The 22,633-nt window shown below is 46.7% G+C and overlaps 1 protein-coding gene and 2 pseudogenes across 1 annotated transcript in view; 2 read left to right on the top strand and 1 right to left on the bottom strand.

Moving 5' to 3' along the window:
• The first annotated feature begins 6,642 nt into the window (after positions 1 to 6,642).
• The window catches only part of NDUFA4L2 (NDUFA4 mitochondrial complex associated like 2), a 39,825-nt gene continuing 23,834 nt past the window's right edge, over positions 6,643 to 22,633 (top strand). The window contains exon 1 of the mRNA XM_066618272.1: positions 6,643 to 6,718. Within this exon, the coding sequence (XP_066474369.1) occupies positions 6,662 to 6,718 (57 nt within the window). The 5' untranslated portion in view covers positions 6,643 to 6,661. The remainder of the gene's footprint in view (positions 6,719 to 22,633) is intronic.
• Positions 12,309 to 12,428, bottom strand: LOC136643477 (5S ribosomal RNA; annotated as a pseudogene).
• On the top strand, positions 12,959 to 13,077 carry LOC136642483 (5S ribosomal RNA; annotated as a pseudogene).

Below are 22,633 nucleotides of genomic sequence, written 5' to 3'. Positions count from 1 at the left end.
TGATTGCTGGCTGGCATATGGTGGAGATGTGCATTTTGTCGGCCTTGGCAAATATCCCCGGCTCAGCCCTGCAAGCGGTGTAGAGAAGCAGTCATGAAAATTGTACATATTTGAAGGCTGGCATGTTAAGCCATTTCTGCAACAGAGCTCTCCAGTGCTATGGAGATGGGGCAAAGATCCAAGGCACGTGCTACACTATTCTCACAGCAAGTAGGAAGTTAAGTGTAAGTCTCTGCATCTCTACATCTATCTCCTGAGGAAGTGCTTTGCTTTTTCTCCTCCAGGAGAAAACAAACAAGGACCTTAACTGCAACACAATGATTCTTTGGGAACCCCCCCCCCCCCAACAACCAAGTTAGGATTTGACAGGTTGTGGTTCCCAGTGCACATGGGAACAGCTCCATTCCCATTTAGGGCCAATTCATGTGTTAAGCTTTCTAGACACAAGGTGAGCCTGGCAAGGGACTCACATGAATCTCGGACTTCCAGGCTGCCTTCCTTCCTTTCAGCTTGTGGCTGAAGGTGTCCTATAGCTCAGGACACACACAGCCACTGCCTAATAGGATAGGCAGTTCAAAGTTTCCCAAAGGCTGTTTGCTCTTGCATCTTAGGAAGTTGTGCACTAGCAGCCATAGGGGTTGGTGGGACACTTTTCTAAGCTCTAACAGCCCTCCTCCCTACTGAGGTTGCACTGGAGGCTTCAGAGTTATAACTGAGTGTGGTAATCAGGAATGTGGTGGGAAAGAAACCCCGAGTGTAGTGCCTCCCTCCTTTCACCTAATCTGCCCCAATGTCAGGGCCAAAATTGGTAGGTTCTGCCATCACCATAAGGACAAATCCAGGCACAGAGAGGCCATTCTTCTAAGCCTCCCTCCTAGTTATATGGAGAAGACCTCCCCAAAAAACCTAATCAACAGCATGTTGCCCAGGTTTGGAGTACAGCAAGGCTCTAACTGAGTTCAACTAACTACAGAAAGATAAAGGGTTCAAATGGAAAGAGGGTAGATTAAAAATACAAAGGGGAGGAGGGGAATACAAGACAAAAACAAAACAGTAAGACAAGCAGGCTTAGGAAACATAAGCAGTGCCCATCTGTCAGTGGCGTAGCTAAGGGGATGCAGGGGGTTGCTGTTGCAACGGGTATCAAGCTTTAGGGGGGCAACAAGCTGAGGTTGACACTAGTGACCAAAATTATGAAAATCTTGGTATTAAGGAATAATACCGTCATGTTATATATCATTGGAAAGGCAATTTAATGCAGAATGCAATGAAACAAACTGCATTGGAATATTTGTATTCTATCAAAAGTTACGGCCAATTAACTGGAAAATGAAAACACAACTGCCTTATAGAACAAAAACTGGACTTACTTAACTCAAAACTGACCTATGAGACTGATTGTTCTGAGTCCCAATGAGATATTATTATGATATAGCATGGAACCAATAACTTTTTATTTATTTACTTAATTAAATTTGGTTTTGTCATGAAGGGTGAGCTACAAAATCTTCGACTCCAGGCAGCAGATAGATGCCTTAGCTATGCCACTGACTGGGGAGAGGCAGCAGAGCAAGTGGGTGGTGAGCTGCTGGGAGGAGTAGGTGGGTTCCAATTTTCACTTTTTAAAAAGCCCGGGCATGACATCACTGCCTGTTGTGACGTCACTTCCAGGCAACATTTTGAGCTTGGCACTGGGCTGCATGATCATTAGTTACGCCACTGCCATCTGTGAATCTTAGCAAAGACACAAGCAGGCGACTACAGGAAAACTTAAAATCAAAAGTAATTCCCAACACACCTAAACCTCATTGTTTTCCAACTGCACTTCTTCCAAGATCAACTTGAAGAGTCCATCACACCACTCTGATCCCAAGATGGCAGGTGAGAATGTGGCCACACATAAATGCATTATCTGAAGGAGCCAAGCTGCAACACACCTAAGCTTCTTTGGGCTTCACCTTAAGACACCCAGCATTGATGGTGTCACTGATCCATCTGATTGGATAGTTTACGATAAGCTGAGTAACCTTACCTGGCCTCAGATTGGGTCAGGTGGACTGGGATGCCCAATCAGCTGGTGCATGCCAGTCTCAGCAATGGGTTGGCTAGAACTATTGTCATGGATGGACCCTGGCTGATGAAGGTAGCAAATCCACAAAATGACCTGTCTTCCTGGCCATGAGATCTTTCTGCCATGGTAGTGATTTCTAAGTGTTTCAGGGAAGAGTGTCTCTTCCCATTTAACCTAGCAACTGTTACCCTGCAGATGCCCGATCTTGTCTGATCTTGGAAGCTAAGCAGGGTCAGGCCTGGTTAGAACTTGGATGGGAGACCGCCTGGGAATACCGGGTGCTGTAGACTTATACCATAGTCTTTCGAGACTGAAGGTTGCCAACCAACCAACACTGAGGCTTTCCTAAGGGCAATAGATGGGGAGGAAAAAAGGAAGCTAGAGGAGCTCGTTCAAGGCCAGCCTCCTGACACCTGAGGTAGCATGCCGAATGCTGCCTCTCTCTGTTGCTGGTCCGTGCCAGCATCTGTTCCTCCAACACCAGCCCATTGCTCTTCTCCATATTTCTGTTCTGTCTCCCTCCCTCTTTGGCAACCCAGGGAGTGGGAAGAGTAGGATCAGTGGAGGAAAGCAGGACAGAAGTTGCCACTTCCTGCCGGTCTGCTACCTGAGGCAGCAGCTTCAGTTGGCCTCATGGATGGGCCAACCCCGAGCTCAATCATCATCACACTGCGCCCCCCCCCAATCTAGAAAGAGAGGAGACAGCTTAGAGCTGGCCACTTAGAGCTCACCACTATCTTTAAGGCCCCAATCCTATCATCAACTACCAGCACCAATGCAGCCATGCCAGAAAGGTGCACACTATATGCAGGGGGCGGGGACCAATCAGGCAACCTGTAGGACTTAAGTAAGAACATTTTGCACTTACACCTGGTAGGCTGTGTGATCACCAATAGGGCTTTTCTAGTATGGTCTTTATTCTGAATAGCACAGCAGTTTCTCATTTCATCCCTTCTTCACTTCTCCTTCAGGCTTACAGGGTCTCTGTGGCTCTTGTATCCTCAGTCCCGTCCCCCCCACCCTCCCCCGCATGATGTGCTGTGCATACCTAGAAGGAGAAGGGAATCCCCCATAAACATGCTCAGCTCATTAGTGTCATTAAGGAGCTCTCCCTGCTGGACTGGTCCTGACAGGATTTTATATTCATTTTAACTCCTGCTTGGCGTTGAAGATGGGAAGCCAAACATCTTCTCATTGGCAAAGCCCTGCAGGATAGGATTTTTTGGGGGTGGAGGTGGGGGTTACAGTTCATTTTAGATCTAAGAAACAGATGTTTCTACTGCAATGGTCTTCAGTCTTTTTTTGTGCCACATCACAACCCCAACAAACAAAGTATGAGACTGGGGACCCACTGCCAACCCCACCAACCCCCTGCTTCATTTCCACCTACTGCTTGTGTCTTCATAGTAACCCTGTGAGGTAGTAACCTGAGCAGAGCCAGCCTTAGGAGCTGTGGGGTAAGATAACGAGAAGGGACTATGCAGGATTATATCAAAAACTCAGTTTTGATAAGGCGGTGTCATTCTTGGATTGGATCCAAGGCTTCTCTTGCACAGGCATTGAAAGGTTGCCACAACCCCCTAAATGAGACTTTGTGACCCCATTGGGATCCCAACACACAGGTTGTAGAACTACTGTTGAGTGAAGTCAGATGTATCTGCTAATTCAGGGATCTCCAAACTCTGGCCTGGGGGCCAGATGCGGACCATGGTGAGCCTCTATCTGGACCACGGCCAGCCTCTGATCCCCTGAGAGTCTCTGGCCCAGTTGACCACACACAACCAGAGTTGTGCTTGTGGGGTGGGGAAAGGGCGTCCATTTAAGCGTGTGTTTTATTTCTTGGGCTGTGTTGGTGCTTGGAAAAATCCTGGACATTTGAGCCTATTCGTTCATTCATTCATTCATTCCTTGCTTGTTCCATCTCTAATGTATTTATTTAAATTGTATATTTAATTTCTTTTTCCCAGCCCTTGATGCTGTGCCAGATATTTGATGCAGTCCTTCCGCAGAAAAATTTAGAGGCCCCTGTGCTAATCCAAGCTGGAATATTGCCCAGAGGGGTCATCCCAAATCCTGGCTTGAGGACTCTGCCTCCACCTGCATAAAGTTGCAAGCAGATTTCCTGTTTGACCCTCTGATGGCAGACAAGGGGAACTGTATGGGAAGAACTGAGTGCACTAACTGTTCTTCAGGCTACTATTGGATTCCCACCAGTCTCTTGAGACTCTCCAACCTCGCTTGACCACACAGTGTTCTGCAGCACAACATCACAAGGCTTAAACTCCTACAAAGAGTTTGTGTATTGTGGTTGAGGGAGGAGAGGGAGAGAAACTTGCTGCACACAACACGCATGGGGGTGATTCTTTCGGGGGCTTAATAGCAAGGAAAGGATCACTTCCCCATTCCTCATTTGTCACGGTTTTGAACAGGACCCTCCATCCCCCCCCCCCATCTGTTCACCACTGGAGCAGTTTCCTTGCACATTTGAATCAATGAGAGTGAGGTTTTCTCCAGAGTTTGAGGGAACCGTGATGGGAGTGACAACTTCAGCTCTCTATAGTCCTACATGGGGTGATTGAGTGGGATTTGAGTTCTGTCATAACTGCTCACTACTTCCTCCCCTTCTCTTTTCCATTGTTCACTGCAAAAATAACAGAGTGCTGTGGCACCTTAAAGACTAAGGGCCCAATCCTATCCCACTTTCCAGCACCGGTACAGCAGCAATGCAGTCCTGAGATACAGGAACAAGCATTCCCTTACATTGAGGAGGCCTCTGTGACTGTGCAATGCAATGCATGCATCATTGGCACGGCTGCACCGGTACTGGAAAATTGGATAGGACTGGGCACTAACGCATTTATTTTTAATATGTTTAATCAGTTAAATAATCCACACACTAGCGTCCACAGTAGAGGTGGGGCTTGACCCCAGGACTCCTAGCTCCATTTCTCTATCCGGTTTTTTTTGTTTGTTTGTTTGTTTTTTTGCAACCCCAGTTCTTGTCCATGTTTTCATTCCTCATCCCTGATCATTGTATGCACCTTAGAACATAAGAACAGCCCCACTGGATCAGGCAATAGGCCCATCTAGTCCAGCTTCCTGTATCTCATAGCGGCCCACCAAATGCCCCAGGGAGCACACCAGATAACAAGAGACCTCATTCTGGTGCCCTCCCTTGCATCTGGCATTCTGACATAACCCATTTCTAAAATCAGGAGGTTGCGCTTACACATCATGGCTTGTACCCCGTAATGGATTTTTCCTCCAGAAACTTGTCCAATCCCCTTTTAAAGGCATCCAGGCTAGACGCCATCACCACATCCTGTGGCAAGGAGTTCCACAGACCAACCACACGCTGAGTAAAGAAATATTTTCTTTTGTCTGTTCTAACTCTCCTAACACTCAATTTTAGTGGATGTCCCCTGGTTCTGGTATTATGTGAGAGTGTAAAGAGCATCTCCCTATCCACTCTGTCCATCCCCTGCATAATTTTGTATGTCTCAATCATGTCCCCCCTCAGGCGTCTCTTTTCTAGGCTGAAGAGGCCCAAATGCCGCAGTAGCCTTTCCTCATAAGGAAGGTGCCCCACCCCGTAATCATCTTAGTCGCTCTCTTTTGCACCTTTTCCATTTCCACTATGTCTTTTCTGAGATGCAGGGACCAGAACTGGACACAATACTCCAGGTGTGGCCTTACCATAGAATTGTACAACGGCATTATAATACTAGCCGTTTTGTTCTCAATACCCTTCCTAATGATCCCAAGCATAGAATTGGCCTTCTTCACTGCCGCCGCACATTGGGTCGACACTTTCATCGACCTTCTCCCACAAGATCCAACTCCTGGCTTCCTCAACATCACCGCCTTTCCCCCTCCCTTCTTCTGACAGAGGCACATGTGGCTTTGACAGCTACACCAGAGACGGAAAATCAACAGGTGAAGCCACCAGAAGCCACCACATTCCAAGCATCCCCTGTTGAATTTCCGCCTCCTGCTCTTCAGTGGTTGACAGCCAAGACTATGCATGTCTACTCAGAAGTCTGAGGGCACAATCCTATGCATGTCTACTCAGAAGTCCCATTACAGTTAATGGGGCTTACTCCCAGTTAAGTGTGGATAGGATTGCAGCCTGAGAGCCCCATCCTATGCATGTCTGCTCAGAAGCTAGTCCCATTGTAGCCAATAGAGCTTACTCCCAGGTAACTGTGGTTAGGATTGCAGCTTAAAACAGTTTAAGGTGAGAAGCCTGCTTCCCACAGCATCCACTTTCCCCTGCAGCCCCCGCCAACTGGGTCTTATTTTCCCCACTCCTTCTCTTGCCTATCAACACCCAAACTTCTCTTTGGTCCCTCCAGGCTCAGCTCCTGCCTCGGTCCAGCTCGCACCCCGGGGGAGCGGTGGGATAACCCCGCCTTGCCTTGCCTTCCCTTCCCCTCTGCGGGAGGCGGAGGCAGTAGCCCCTGGGATGCGCTGGGCTGGCCGAGCGGCTGCTGGGGAGTCTCTTGCCGCCGCCGGAGCCGAGCCGAGCCGAGCCAAGCAGCACCGATGGGAGTCAACGAGGCCAGCGCAGCCCCACAGCAAAGCCCCGGAATGAAGGGCGCCCCACCCACGGGCAGGTTCTCCCGGCAGCTCAAGAGGCATCCAGGAGTGAGTCCTCTTCCCCCCTCCCCACTAGCAGATTAGTGACCCTGGGGTGCCCCCCGCCCTCACCCCACATTCCTCTGTCCCTAAACTTACCCAAGAGTGCTCCCCCAGCGCCCCTTCTCCCTCCTGCAAAGAGTTATCCTAACCCACTACCAAGGCCAAACACCTTTTGAGGTCCTGCCTTAAGTTTTCAAAACTACAGACAGAAAGTCAACAGGTGCACCACTTTGGAAAACACTGTGATATGGGGGGGGGGGGAGAAAAAGCTGCATGTCTATGGGATGAGGATAGGGAAGGAGAGATGGTAGGGAAGAAGAAAAGTTGCACCTGTTGATTTTTGGCCTGTCATTAGAGACACAGGAGCCCTGGTCAGAAAAAAAAAATGTGGCAACTTACCTAAGGGGCAGATTTTTCGCCCACTCCCCAATCCTTCAGTAATCTGCCAACTTCCCACTCCTCCCCTTATTCCTGCTTGGGCTTTACCCTATAACCCAAAGCCTTGGAGTCCCAAATGCCAATCACTTTCCACCCCCAATAGCCCACTTTCACCCAGGAAGGATCCTCCAAAGTTCTACCTAACTACCACCTTCACCAGTGACCTCCCTTTTAAGCCCCTTACTCAGCTCTACACTGCCATCCCATGAGTGAGGGAACTGAAATCCCACCCTCTCACACCCACTGGCCCATTATGCTCAGGGGCAATTCACTCCCCTCATCCATGGATGAGTGAGTGGCCATTGAGTCATCCTATAGGAAGGAGCGCAATGGGCCAGCTAATCTTCTGCCTGTATACCTTCAATATCCCCAGATGTTACTCAGCCTTTCACTGGGAACACTTCAAAGAGTCTTTTCAAACATAGGATGGGGGGGGAATGCTTTTGAGCCTCTCTTGGACTATTTGTCTGCATGTTTGAGTGTTGCTAATGTCGGACAGAAAGACAGCAATTTTAAAAATTGAACAGACGTGTTAGCCAGTGGAGATATTACGTTACAATACTACAGATAGTGAAATAAAAAGCCAATTTTAGGTGTCACGCCTGGAAAGAGCTCACAGAAGAAAATTCCTGGGGCAAGGTCCCAGAAACACTCTTCGAGAATTCCTTCTTTTCTCTAAGCCTACATGTGAGGGAACTGTTAGTGTGATTACTCAGAAGAAAAGGCGCTCTGTACATGGACAGAAGTGATTAAACCTTTATCATCATTACTTCTGCTGTGCCATGGCTGAACCCTAGAATAGAAAATAGGTTTCTGGGGGGCAGGGAGCCATAGCCAAGCTTGGAACAAACCATGCCCTGAATTTTATCTTTCCAAGGGCACAATCCTAATCAGGACTACTCAGAAGTAAGTCCTATTTTGTTCAATGGGGCTTGCTCTCAGGAAAGTGTGGTTCGGATTGCAGCCTTATTCCCTTCTCCTTGTCCCAAGATTAAATGACCAGAACAAAAACAAAAGACCCAGAGAATGCTAAGAGCATTGTGGTTGATTTTTTAAATACCCCATAATAACTTTAGCAAAGTTCTCCACACAGGACAAACTGTTTAAGCAGAGAGGGATTTGTGTGCTTTGTATGTATGTATGAACGCATAGACCTCCCCTCGTAATTGTTTATACCAATAGTCACTGCATGTGTAGAATCAATAATGGCCAAACTACATGTTCCACTGGAGCTCCAGGCTTGGAATTTTCTTATTATAAAAGCAGCTGCAAGGGAGCCTAATTTGGGGCTAGAATCCTCCCTGCTCCTCGCTGATTTCCCTATTTTGTGTCTGTACGTCTCAGAGCCATTTCAGGGTGTAGTTTTTATCAGGGTGCCTCTGCAGGAGAAGAAACACAGTATGAACTCCACTCCCCCAACATTACAGCCCCATTTAAATTGGGGGGTGATGCACAGTACTTGCAACTGCTGTCAGGTCCCTTTGGGCTCTGTACTATCCCATAGCGAGTCACTTCCTACTCTGAACTCTTCCCTAACCCTTGGGCATCCCTTCTCCTTGTAAATGCTCCCCATGAAAGCCTTTCTATAGCAGAGCCAAAGGACCCCAGCAGCTTCTCAAAGCTCTCAAACAGTAAGGAGGATGAACGCTGAAGCCAGCTAGCCACATACATCCTGAGTCTTTGCCCAGAAGCCTTGATAAGTTCTTGCAATTGCTACTATTTTCAACCGAACGGCACGATGCTTCCACTCTTTTACTAACATCTTGTGAGATTCAAGGGCCGCTACTATTTCTTTCCTGTTCTTAAAATTATTATTTTTATCTGATGGCCGAAACTTTGGAGCGTCTCTCTCCCTCCACCCAGACGCAAGCTTATGCATATTTAATCCTCAGCAGTTTGTTCCCTAACCCTAGATGTTCGTGGCTGGCGCTCACACAATTTGCAAGAGGGGAGATTTGATGTGTTGTTATTTACCTTGTTATATCTGATGCCTCCAAGGGGCTTTTCTACACTGTAGGAATAAATCAACACACAGCTGGTTTCAACCCTCCCCCCCATTCAAGAGCCAGCTTAGATTTTTTTTTTTTTTATTCTTTGTGATCCGATTGTTCCCCCTCCCCACTTCAGAATTTCAGTGACAGGATGGAAAAACTACAAACCCCCCCTCCTCTCGTCTTCACCCTGTCTCCTAAAGCCATTGTTTCACTTTCCATCAAAGATTCATGACAGGGATTTTGTTTACAAATATGAATAAAACCCTGATAAATTATATATGCCCGCAAGGCCTTGATATAAATACAATTTCCCCTCTCACAGGCTAAAGAATGGAAGAGGAAGGCAGCCTTATTTGAGCTGAGTCCCCCACCCTCTCTCTCTCTCTCACACACACACACACACACCCCTTTCATTCATTCCACAAAGAGAAGGAGGTCTAAACACTTAAAACCAGAATCTTTTCAAAGAAGGGTACTGATATCTACCTGCTTTAGATCTACATTTTATCCCATCTCAGGAAGTTTGGCTAAAACACTGTCAACGGACAAGTCAGCCCTCTGTGATTCCACAAAAGAACCATGCTGTCCATTCCCACAAATATAGATTACAACCACAATTTGATATCCTGAGACCCAGTTGATATCCATGCAACTGAATCAAATGTTGAAACTGTTCTAAACTGTACCACTTTAAGGGGCTGGTGGGGGGACAACAGGAGGTATTGGGTTCAATCTCTGGTGTCTGTCGTTCAGCAGCTAAAACACAATTTGATGACCAAAAACTAGCAGTTGGTGAAGCTTTCACAGCCAGCTAGCTGCCTTCCTTCCTGCCTTGCCAGCCTTCAAGGCATTCTGACTTGCCTTCTTCCGCCATTATTCAGTTCTTTTTCAACTACCTGTAAAGGTCCTGGCAAGGTGCCTTCCTTCCTGCCTTGGCACCTTACTAACACTTTATTGGTTTGATGCTGTGTCATCACATCTCATTGACTGTTCAAACAATCAGTCTCCTTGGTCCATTTTGAATTAAGGAAATGTACTTTTTGTTACACGATAACACAGTTGCATTTTTGTTTTTTGTTCATAACTTTTTATAGAATGGAGATATTTCACTCCAGTTTTTTGTCATTGCATTCTGCTGTAGATTATGTATCAACTGGTATTATTCCTACAAACCACAATTTTAGCAATTTGGTCACTAGTTGTGTCACCCCCCCTTTGCGTGTCACCCAGTGCAGCCCACACACCCTGCACCTCCCTAGCGATGCCACTGTACTAAAATTGTCAGCACACATCATCAGTTTTTTTAGAATTGACATGCACAGAGTGCTGCTGGTGGGGCTCACATTCTCCAATGACCCTACTAATAAATGACCCTCCCCCCAAACTCCCACAGCACACCTGTGAACCATTTGCTGCACACCAACGTGTTGCAGCATACTGGTTGAAAATCCCTGGTATAGGCCTGTCAGGGTTCACGTTGATTCCTCTAAAGGAAGGGGAGTAATAATCTCAAGGTTCTCATTAGAATCCAAACAAAAGGGAACATGAAACACAGGATTTATTAGGATCCAATTAACAATTAAAAACTTTAATATAAATTCAATATGCAGATAACAAAAGCACTACAAAATAAAGGAGGCTCCTGAACCTGCAGGACTCCCCCTCAGGCAAAACCCTTTTATGAACTTGCCAAGAAAAGCTGCAAAGAAAAAGATTAAAAATCTAAAAAGTCAAAAATAGTTTCACTCACAGTCCCCAGCTGCTACTCCAAATCCCATCCAACCAATGAGGCAACAAAGTTCCCTTCTCTACAGGGTTTTATTCTCTATACTAATAAGCCCAATCCTTCTCACCTGGGTCCTTTACTCCTGAGGAAACCCAACTACTCTAACACCAATGGAAGGAAAGTAAAGACCTACATGAAACAACAGTTTCATGACAAGGCCATTGCTTGAGACCTTGGAGAGCTGCCACCCGCTAGAGGTACACAAGAAAAATGTGTTCATTTCATTACTCCATTTGTTTATCTTAGTTAACCCTTAATTCGTTTTGTTATTCGTCAGCTATTATTTCATTCACTTCCTTAACATCCATTTGTTTGTATTGAGGGAGCTTACTTTGTAATTCAATAGCTGCAATGGATGTTCTTTTTATCTCTTCTTCACTTAAACGAACCACAGAAGCAACAGAGCGTCCTTCTTGGTAGCTGCCATTTTCTCCCACAGTATCCCAGACATAGCACCACTCCAGGGTACTGTGGGGGAGGGGAGGTGGCAGCTACCAGTGGGGGGGGGGCATTTTTTGTGGCAGCCTCCTTTTTCTCCCCCAGAATGCCCTGAAACAATGCTAGAACTCAAGGTATTGCAGGGCAAAAACAATAGTGGCATTTAAAAAAAGTAAGTGGGGAAAAATGGGGGGGATTGCACCACTACTACCACACCAGAACAGATAGGACTGGCCTTCCTGAGAGTTTTATTATTGTATCATACTTTTTAAAATGTTGTAGGACACATTGGGGGCCTCATCAGAGGTAGAAAGACAGGATATAAATACCCTATATTTAAATAAATATTTCTTTATAAATTAAAAAAAGGTGCTACTAGTCAATGGGATTGGGCCATTTATCAGCCAATGTCAAAGTACACAGGTGGTCAACATTCCCTCTAATTGTTGAGGGAGGGAGCCCTATCATGGCTGCGTGTGGACAGTTTCAGAGCACTTGGCTCAGAGCGCTTATGTCATCACCAAGCCCCAGAGCAAGAGGGAAGTTGTATGGGACTTCTATTCCTCTTGCAAGGCCACACAGCTTACAGAGAAGGCTTCATGTGATAGGCCTCGTTGCCCCAAGGATATTCTGCATTCTGCAATAGACTTCCCTGCACTAGCTTTTGAAGCAAGTGTATTAATATACTGACTTCAACGCTTCCCTTTTTCAGACATTTAAGAATGCTGAATGGAGAGCATTTAACCTCACACTGCAACTGTTGGTATCTTTTATAGAATAGCTGCTGCAACTCAAACATATTCAACACCTTTTACTATTTGGATAGAAATTATTGGGGGGGATGGGAGGGAATCTAGTGCACATGTGTGCACAGTGACAAAAAAAATGTTATAGGTATCCCCATGGTTGGCAACCTTCAGTCTCGAAAGACTATGGTATCAGCCTACAGCACCCAGTATTCCCAGGCGGTCTCCCATCCAAGTACTAACCAGGCCTGACCCTGCTTAGCTTCTGAGATCAGATGAGATCGGGCATGTGCAGGGTAACAGTTGCTGCCAGTGTCTCCCCAAAAAGGCAAAGCGGGACACTGACTACCCAGGACTGATGCTAGAAAATAGGGACTGTCCCTGGAAAATAGGGGCAATGGGAACATTTGCTAATAGTTTATTGTGAAAACCAAGCCGGGTCTGCCTCAGTTACATTAAACGTGGAGGAACTGGAGCAAAATAGGCTGCCGAGGAGATTCCTGACATGCCATCCATTATCCACAATCAGCTGTTGTTTGCGCCGGCCATGTAGATCAGCATTTTCACCTTGCAACAGCTTCTCCTGCTGCTGTGTGGTTGCGCTTCCCAGGGTGCCCAACTGCCTCAGCCTGTGATTAATGCCAACTCTACATCTACTGCCAGCTGAGCAAAAACGGCTTGCAAACTCCAGGACTCTGCTGGTAGGACAGAAATGAAGCAGAAACATGCCGTCCTGACAAAACAAGGCTTGGGGGGAGGGGGGGCTAGCAGTAGTTCAGTAGTGGTGAATGTTGTGAGCTGCCCTTTCTTAAGGTAGGAGAAACTCTTGACCTAAGCTTGATGCTAAAGCTGTCTCATTACCCTGCACATGCCCGATCTCGTCTGATCTCGGAAGCTAAGCAGGGTCAGGCCTGGTTAGTACTTGGATGGGAGACCGCCTGGGAATACCGGGTGCTGTAGGCTTGTACCATAGTCTTTCCAGACTGAAGGTTGCCAACCAAACAACACAAGCCAAATGTGCACAGAGCTCTCTTTGTGCAAGTGGGAAGCCGGAAAAAAAACGGTTCCTGATTGCATTTAAGTGTGTACAGTTGTAGGTGGGTAGACTTTAATCAGATATTCAACTGAATGAGCAAAGGATTGCGGCCTACCACCACTATCCCATTCCTCCTCTGTTCACTCAGCACAGCTATGTCTCGACAGCAGGGCTACAAGTACAAAGTCACATGTGCCTTCCTAAGTACATCTGAAGGCATGTCAGGGAGCCACAGCCAATGAGGGCTGTCTGGTAGTCTGTGGCCCTCCCCTCACCAAGCGTCCACTATGGAATATACATCTGCCCACAAGCTGTGCATTTACAGTAGGAAGTGTATGTAGCCACTTTAAAGTGTGATGCTGCCGTGGCTCTCAGGAGAGGAAGGGTTGGTAGGGTGACCTGGTTGGCAACCTTCAGTCTCGAAAGACTATGGTGTAAGCCTACAGCACCCGGTATTCCCAGGCGGTCTCCCATCCAAGTACTAACCAGGCCTGACCCTGCTTAGCTTCTGAGATCAGACAAGATCAGGCATCTGTAGGGTGACCACGTGCAAAGGTATTCCTGCTTGTATAAAAAAGATATTTCAGCAGGTGCCGCTTTTCTCATCCCTGTGTGATAAACTGCAAGTGCAATAATGGCCCTTTCCTACTGAAACGTTAACGGTAGGTTTCACCCCTACCTTCCACTGCAGTTGCTGACACCAAGGGTTGGCATTCTACTTTCTGGCCAGTTGGTGCCCATACAGCAGTGGGGATGAGCCGATTCAGGAAGAAGCTGTCAATTCCCCAGATTGTTCTGGAACAGCGCAAATAAAACAGACATGGTCTGAGGGTGCAGGATGCAGCCGCTTCGCTGATGATAAGCAGGCTTAGGCCTGGTCAGTGCCTGGAAGAGCGATTGCTCTGGAACTGAAACACCATGATGGAAGTAAGGCTATGAGACAAGTGCAATCAATAAAACAACAAGCGGCACTAGTTCTCCTTGACCAGTGTGATATAGATCTATCCCTGCCCTGTGGCTAGCATCTCTTCCTCCTCCCCCCCCCCCTGCATTTTACATGGTATCCCTCAAGAACACATGCCATTTACCTTTAAGAGAAATCCACTGCTGCTCACCTGTAGGGCCCAGAAAACTATTTTGTGGTAAGCAGCTGTAAGGTCATTTATGGTGGAAAATGGTTGGCAACCTTCAGTCTCGAAAGACTATAGTATAAGCCTACAGCACTCGGTATTCCCAAGCAGTCTCCCATCCAAGTACGGCATTTAAATATCAATTTAAAATGTGCAAGAAGCAGCCCTTGGTTTTGCTTTGTACTGCATACTTGAAGCACCCAAAACCATGAACCCTGCTGGATCAAAGGCCCATCTAGTCCAGCATTCTGTCTCCCAAAGTGGCCCACCAGCTGCCTCTGGGAAGGCCACAAGCAGGAGAGGAAGGCATATAGCTCTTCTGACATTGCTGCCCTGCAAGGGGTATTTAGAGGCATACTGCTTCTGAACCCAGAGATAGCTCATAACCGTGATGACTAGTAGCTATGGACAGACCTGGTCTCCCTGAATTTGACCCTTTCAAAGCCATCCAAGCTAGTGGCCAACATCACACCTTGTGGCAAGGAATTCCACAGACTGATTAAGCACTGTGTAAAGAAATACCTTCTTTTATCAATCCCAAATCACCCACCCATCAGTTGCATTGGCTGACTCTTGGTTCTAGTCTTGCGAGAAAGGGAGAAACACTTGTCGCTCCGCCCTTTGTCCACACCATACATAATCTTATACGGGCCCAATCCTAGCCAATTTTCCAGCGCCAATGCAGCCAGGCTAATGGGGCATGCACTGCATCCTGTGGTGATAGTGGGCAGCCTAGGAGGCCTCCTAAAGGTAAGGGAATATCTATTCCCTTACTTCAGGGCTGCATTGCAGCTGCATCTGGGCCAGAAAGTTATATAGTATTGGGCCCTCAATTATGTCTCCCCTTAGCCACCTTTTTTCCAAGCTAATGAGTCTCAAATGCTATAGCCTTTCCTCAAGAGGAAAGTGTTCCAGTACTCTGATCATTTTGGTTGCCCTCTTTTGCACCTCTTTCAGTGTACAATATCTTCCTCAGAGCATAGCGATCACAACTGTCCAAACGCATCCACACCATAGATTTATATAAGGGCAATATAATATTAGCAGTCTTATTCTCGATCCCTTTTCCAACAATCCCTAGCATAGAACTTGCCTTTTTTCACAGCTGCTCCACACTGGGTCAACCTTTTTAGTGAGCCATCCAGCATGACCCCAAGGTCTCGTTCCCGATTCATCACCAACAGCTCAAGACACCATTCGTGTATATGTGAAGCTGTGATTTTTTTTGCCACAACATGCATTGCTTTACACTTACGACAGTGAGCCGCATTTGCCATTTGCTAGCTCAATGTGGGGAGGTCGTTTTGGAGCAATTGCCCAAATTCAGGAATCCAGAGACATGAAGGAAATCACACACACACAATCTGCCACCGTCCCCCAGAAACCAGTATTTAGAATGATGTTGCTTCTGAGCCTGGAAATTCCATATACCAGTGGTTCTCACACATTTAGCAGCAGGACCCACTTTTTAGAATGAGAATCTGTCAGGACTCACCAGACGTGATGTCATGACTGGAAGTGACATCAACAAACAGGAAAATTTTGAACAATCCTAGGCTGCAATCCTACCCACACCTACCCAGGAGTAAGTCCCATTTACTGTCATTGTTAAAAGAATATACATAGTAGCCTGTTAAAAGTACAGGTCTGTAACATTTCCCCAAATGCAGTCACATATCATGGTAGAATCAAGTCTATTAAAAATTAAATATTGAAATGAATGGGGACCCCCCTGAAATTGGCTCGCGACCCACCTAGTGGGTCCCAACCCACAGTTTGAGAAACACTGCCATATACAGTACAGTCATCGTAACTAATACCCACTGATAGACCTCAGTGAATTTGACCAATCTTTTTGTAAAGCCATCTGAGCCAGTGGCCGCCGCCACCTCTCACTGCAGCAGATTCCATAAATTAAGCAGTGCTCTTGCTTCTTTTTATCTGTTCTGAAGGTACTTTCTGCAACTAGCATCAGGCATTTCAAAAAGAAAATTGTGGTGGCTTGTGGGGGGACGGGGACGGGACACATTTACTATGATCCTGGAGAACAAGAAAGCAGTTGGGGAGACATGCCAGGACAGTATTCACCAGTCCCCTGTCTGGTTCACATCCCTGCCACAAAGCCATCGCAGTCTCCTTCCAGGTAGCAGCCAAATTCATATGCTCATCCCCAGTGGCTTGCCCATCCTCAGATGTTTCTCCGGTATTAATAACCCAGAAGGTGCCAGCAGCAGATGGTGAAATGCGTCCGTAATCCCCGACTCTCCACAGAGGTGCCAGCAGTCCCTGGGACTGTGGCGTCATTCTTTATTACCCAGTGCATTTTGGGTAGAAGCCACTGCCAGGTCCACCTGGCGCAGGGCCAACACACAGTGCAAAAAGGAAAATCATTATTTCCTGATGATTCTAACCTCCTGAATCTCACCCAGCATCTGCTAAAGGTTGCATAAGCCAAAGGATGTGAAGTGGATAAGATAGTGCCTGAAATGGAGCATGTTGCGATGTCGGAAGAGAAGGAAAAAGGGATGGGATGATGGACACAAGCAAATGGGGGGGGGGAAGGTCAGATGAGGACAAATAGCTCTGGATTCTTGAATTCTCTCTATCTCACTCGGAGGATAAAAATACAATCTAGAAACCCCAACTCCCTGCCTTTGGTAACTCCATTTCTAATAACTTGATTGCATCCTTCTTCTTAAGTACCTGCCCCACACACCCGTCACTCTTTTACATCAGATTCAAGCTTCTAGTCCTTATGGTTAAACATTCTACCTGATATATGTATACATTTTATAAATATTATGCACACACTCACACTGTGCTGCATAAGCTTTTCTATCTAACCCAGTAGTTCTCAAACGTTTTAGCACGAGGACCCACTTTTTAGAATGACAGTCTGTCAGGACCCACTAGAAGGGATATCATTAACCTGAGAAGTGATGCCTTGGTCAGAAGTGACATAATCAATTGAGGTTTCAAACCTAAGCCACGATCAGCCAAAGGTCCCATTACACAGTGCTCTTGTACTGCTATTTTGCATAGCTCAGATTCCAAACATTCCAGCTCAGAAGTTAAATCAGAATGCAGACTTGGATCCTTCTCAACCACACAGCCCTCCCCCAGCCCTTTCCAGCACCCCATCTTTCCAACTATTCAGGGCAAAGCACCATGCCTCTCTCCCACTGGGAGCCCAACCTGCCTAGCAGCTTTGTACCCCGTATTTTCAGTCGCTGATGAGCTAGGTGCTACTCTACCCATCTGAAATTGGCTCTCGACTCACCCACAGTTTGAGAAACACTGAACTAACCAATTTGGTTGCTTCCATGTTCTCTACCATGCCATATTCCCTATGCCTGAATAGCCACCCCAATCTCTATAAGGGCAAATCTTATCTACACTGCAGACTTAAATCTGTTATTGCTCCCAACTAAGAAACTCTTAGTTTGTCCCTCGTCTTGTGAAGAGGCTAGGGAGAAAAATAAACTCCCTTTCAAATATGCTACCAAATATGTAGTACCAAGAGAACTTTGACCCTCCTTCCAAGCCTTGCTCAAAAGTGATCCTTCTTAACAGAAGCATTTCACCCTACTATGAGTTTGAGGAAATGTCCAAAGCATCTCCTCCTCTCCTGCCCCCATTCAACTACATAATTCTCAGGGTACTTCAGAAAACATTACATTTTAAAGTATATGCATGTTTTAACTATGTACCTACTAATTTTAAGTGTGGATGGACCAAGCCTATACATGCAAACAAACATATCTTGCATAGGTCACTTGTCCAGGAGCCACAATTGGCCAGGATTGTCTGAGAAGGAACTTAGATGTTGTTGGCAACCTTCAGTCTCGAAAGACTATGGTGTCGCACTCTGAAAGGTGGTTCTGGAACAGCATCTAGTGTGGCTGAAAAGGCCAATTCGGGAGTGACAATCCCTTCCACACTGGGAGCAAGTGCAGTCTGTCCCTGGTCTGTCTCCCTGGCTATGGGCCTTCCTTCTTTGCCTCTGACTGTTGGCCAAGTGTCTCTTCAAACTGGGAAAGGCCATGCTGCAGAGCCTGCTTCCAAGCGGGCTGCTCAGAGGCCAGGGTTTCCCACTTGTGAGGTCCACTCCTAAGGCCTTCAGATCCCTCTTGCAGATGTCCTTGTATCACAGCTGTGGTCTACCTGTAGGGCGCTTTCCTTGCACGAGCTACTTTAGTCACAATGTCACACACTTTAAGCCCTCAGAGCAGATTAGTATGCTGTGATCATGATCACAGGAGCTTTATATAGCCCCACATATAAAGTGACACCAGTTTTTACACCACGAGTTCAGTTTGGCACCGTAGGATGAAGACAGAAGTAAGGTCAAAGAGAACTAATCGTACATCCCCCAGCTGCAAGTTAAGTCCAAGTTCCTACCACCTTCTTAACTGATAGGAACTGACGTACACCCCAGTGGATCACACGTTGGTTTAGTTATGAGTGTTGCCCCTCCCCCATGATTCTGGTGGCAGCCTGATTTCTGAAAAGCACTGTTTCCATACATTCATCACCATAACAATAAAAAAAAAAACATTTTAAATACAAAGCTGCTCTGTGGATGGGCAAGGAACCTGATTTAAAAGCGCCTTCCCACTAGACAGAGGATTCCTGGTGATATCACAGATCACCAGCCATAGCAGGCTTCTGCTGGCTATGGATTTGTAGATGGTGTCACCTTCAGCCTTTGCAAGGTCCTGCGGCAAGGGGCTCCCCCTATAGTGCACTCCCCCCTGAGCACTGGAAAGCCCTGTCAACTGACATCTACTCCTCATGGTGCCTGGGAAACAGACAGGGGACAGGCAACAGTCCTTTACTACCACCACCGCTATCGGTTTGGTGACACTACAGAGGAAGACTTGTGAAGAGGACTGTATAAACCTCCTGACTGGCTTACTCAGCAACAGTGGGGAGCAGCTGCAGCTCCAGACACACACACCCCTTTCTTCTCTCAGCACTATATTACAATTCCCAGATGGCCTGGTCCACAGTACTACATAGGGCAGGGAGGGGAGGCCATCTGGGATTTGTAAAATGGTGCTGGAGAGGAAAAGGCAGGTCCACTGCTGCCATAATTTCCCACAGCCTCCAACTAAGCCAGCCAGGGACCCAGAACCCAATGGGAAGCATACAATGGCAGTGCATTACTCTCTCTCTTTCCCTGGTGCTCTTTCCAGGCGCCACAGGCCCTGAGGTAGCATCAGGGGACAGGATAGCAAGGAGAAGGAAGACCACTACTGCAGCCTTAGTTGTCCCATAATTGCCCAGTAAGCATCCTCATCAGCTCTGACTTACTGGGAGGTAGTGGGCAGCAGTCACTTTGCCAGGGGTTGACTAAATATAAGTGTACTACTATAGGAGTATAGGTAGATCCTTGTGTGGACCTGGGCCACATGCCACGTCAGGCCCCATCTGTGGAGCCAACCCTGCTTGCAGAACTGAGTTTTGGGAAGCTCAGCTTTTGAGAGGAGAAGACATGTTTGGATTGAAAGCAGCAAGGGTCTCCTAAAGCAGCCTCACTGTTCTAAAAAAATGTTTCATCTGCCTTCATCCTTTGTCTCCAGTGGTCCCCTACTAATTGCCTCCAAGTGGGATTACTACTGTGGCAGTCACATCCCTCTGTCCCCATGGATTCCAACAAATACCGTATCTGGTGTCTGGGCTACTAGTACATGCAGTACACAGTCCATAATACTCTTTTGCAATCAGAAAACCCACGTTTGCGTGAGCACGTTGTCTCCCCCTCCCCACCACCTCCACCCCAGCTTCCACTCCATGTTCCGGGGCAGGCAACGTTTTGCTTCACCATTATGGCAATAGCAGGGATTATAAACACCGGGCTGTTTAGTTTCCTAGAGGGCAGGGGGGTAGACAGGGAGGTTCATTATGCTCCAAACACATAGCCAGGCACAAGGGGCCAGTGCAATTTGGGAAAGGTCAAGCAGCTGCTGTATCTGTTCGGATTGAGGCTTTGCACCTTCAGCCTCCTGGGGATTCATAGAGCAGGCTGGGAAGGAAATTACCTTGGAATTGGATACAAAAGCTGTTGGCATACAGGGCAGCTTCGTTAAATAGGGATGGTAGCTGGGGCCCAGCAGTCATGCAAATATAACTGAGTGAGTGGGGGTGAGGAAGAAGAAGGAATCGCTGCAGAAAACAGCCCCAGAACCCAATTGGCAGGCGGATAAGAGTTTGTTATTTATATGTTCTTTAGAGAAGCCAACCTCAACCTTTTATTCTGGCTCCCCTTAGGAGCTCTTCTCAGGTTCCAGCCAGTCAAACAAGAATACAACACAAACAGAAAAACATAAAATCATTGTTATTTTTGGTTTTCAGCCTGTGGTCCCCTTCAAATGTGCCAGGACACAGTAAGGGGGCCATGGGGTTCCCCTTAAGAATGGCTTCTTTAGAGCATTAGAAGTGGTATGAAAGAAGCATGGTTGCCCTTGGTGTAGGCCATCACTTTTTCAGCCACGCCAGCATCTCCACCCAAACCTGTTTTGTATCTGTATCACCGAGGCCAGACTGCCTTCTTCTACAAGGAAAGGCTAAAGCATTTGGAGCTTTCTAGTTTAGGAAGAAAGACAACTGCGGTAGGAACCTAACAGAAGTTTATAAAATTAATGAATGATGATGAAGAAAGTAAGTGGAGTGGATTTTTTCTCCTCTCAAAATGCCAGTTCTCAGGGTCTTCCAGTGCAGAAGACAGTGGCATATCCGACAGCTGCAGTGCCCCAGACAGCAATGGTTTGATGTCATATGACGTTATACAACATAATGACATAATGTGACATCACTTCCAGAAGTGCCAAGTGCGTGCGCTCACAGCAGCAGCTGGGGCAAAATTGGCAGGCGCTTCCATCGCTCCCCAACTTGGAAAGCAATGGGAGCGCGCTCGCACTCAAAGGGGCAGTGGTGCCCAGGGCTTCAAATGGGGCCCAGAACTTGTGTCCTGGCTTACCATACCCTGGATACACCACTGGCAAGAGATTCAGAGCAGATAAAAGAAAGGACTTTTTTTTGCTGAACATCAGTAATATTGTATATGGAAGTAATATTGTATATGGAAGTTGCTACCACAGGATGTTATGTAGATGGCTTTACAAGGGGATTGGACAAGTGCACGAAAGTCTGTGACTTCAGTATTAGTTATGATGATTATGTGGAACCTTCCTTTTCAGAGGAAATATATATGCCTGAATACAATTTGTGGGAGGGGCAGGAGCCCGCTATTGCTGTTGTGCCCTGTTTGTGGGCTTGCTTGAAGCATCTGGTAAGAGAATGCTAGACTCAACCAAATGGTCTGTTTCTACCTTATGTGTTTTTTATAAAACTAAAAAAACTGCAAAACCTGTTTACCAGGGGTAACAGTGAGATAATTATGCACTCCACCAGCAACAGTCCCTCTTCTATACCACTTTCAACTAGGAAAATCTACAATCTGTTCTGTACCCTGTCTCAGACTAATTTGTAGACCAACAATTCCCACTATTTCTTCTTCTTCTTATCTGGTACTTGGGGAGCAGGCTATCATCTCAACCAATATACTACTATAGATGCCGCTAGGATCTGTATGTCATTCATGACACAAATCCATTCTCTGCAACTGTTGTCCATGTTTCTAGCCTCGTCAATGGTCAATCACTGGTTCCTTAGGTCTTCCTCAATGTGTTTGAGCCATGTTTTCTTTGGTGCTGCCCATTGAACGCTCCAGCGGGGATGTCGCTCATGCCAGAGGCGCTTGTGTGGCAGCTGACTGGTGTTCGTTTTGCAGCCATGGCCAAGAGGCTAATTTTGGTCTTGATGGAAATATTGGCCTTCTGGCAGAGATACCATTTGTGCGACGCAAATGCTGCTATTGCTTGGCCAATCTTGCTGAGGATTTCAGTGATGGATGCCACTTTTCTCCTGTACTAGCGATCCCAGGTATTTGAATTATTGAACCTGCTCAATTTGGCTCCATCAAGGTGAATGTTGGTCTGTGATCCATCTGTGGTCATAACTTTGGTCTTACCCACATTGATTCTTAGACTGTAGAATTGGGCAATTTGGCCAGTGTGGTAAATGATGTTGGTGGCCTCTGCATCTGGGTCAGCAAATATGGCATTGCAAACATCATTGGTCAGGAAGTTATTTACATTGTACTGAACTCCACACCTGTCCTCAAATGCTTTCCTCATAACGGCATCAATCACAATATTGAAAATCAGGGAAGAAGCAACATCTCCCTGGTGGACTCCAGTTTGGATGGGAAATTGGTTGGATAGTTCATTTTGGATCTGCATGCTGCTAGCTGAGCCATTGTATGATGCTTGGAGAAGTTGGAGGATCT

The sequence above is a fragment of the Tiliqua scincoides genome, chromosome 2, assembly GCF_035046505.1.
Source record: "Tiliqua scincoides isolate rTilSci1 chromosome 2, rTilSci1.hap2, whole genome shotgun sequence".
Classification (NCBI taxonomy): Eukaryota; Metazoa; Chordata; class Lepidosauria; order Squamata; family Scincidae; genus Tiliqua; species Tiliqua scincoides.
This window is presented reverse-complemented; position numbering and strand designations above follow the sequence as displayed.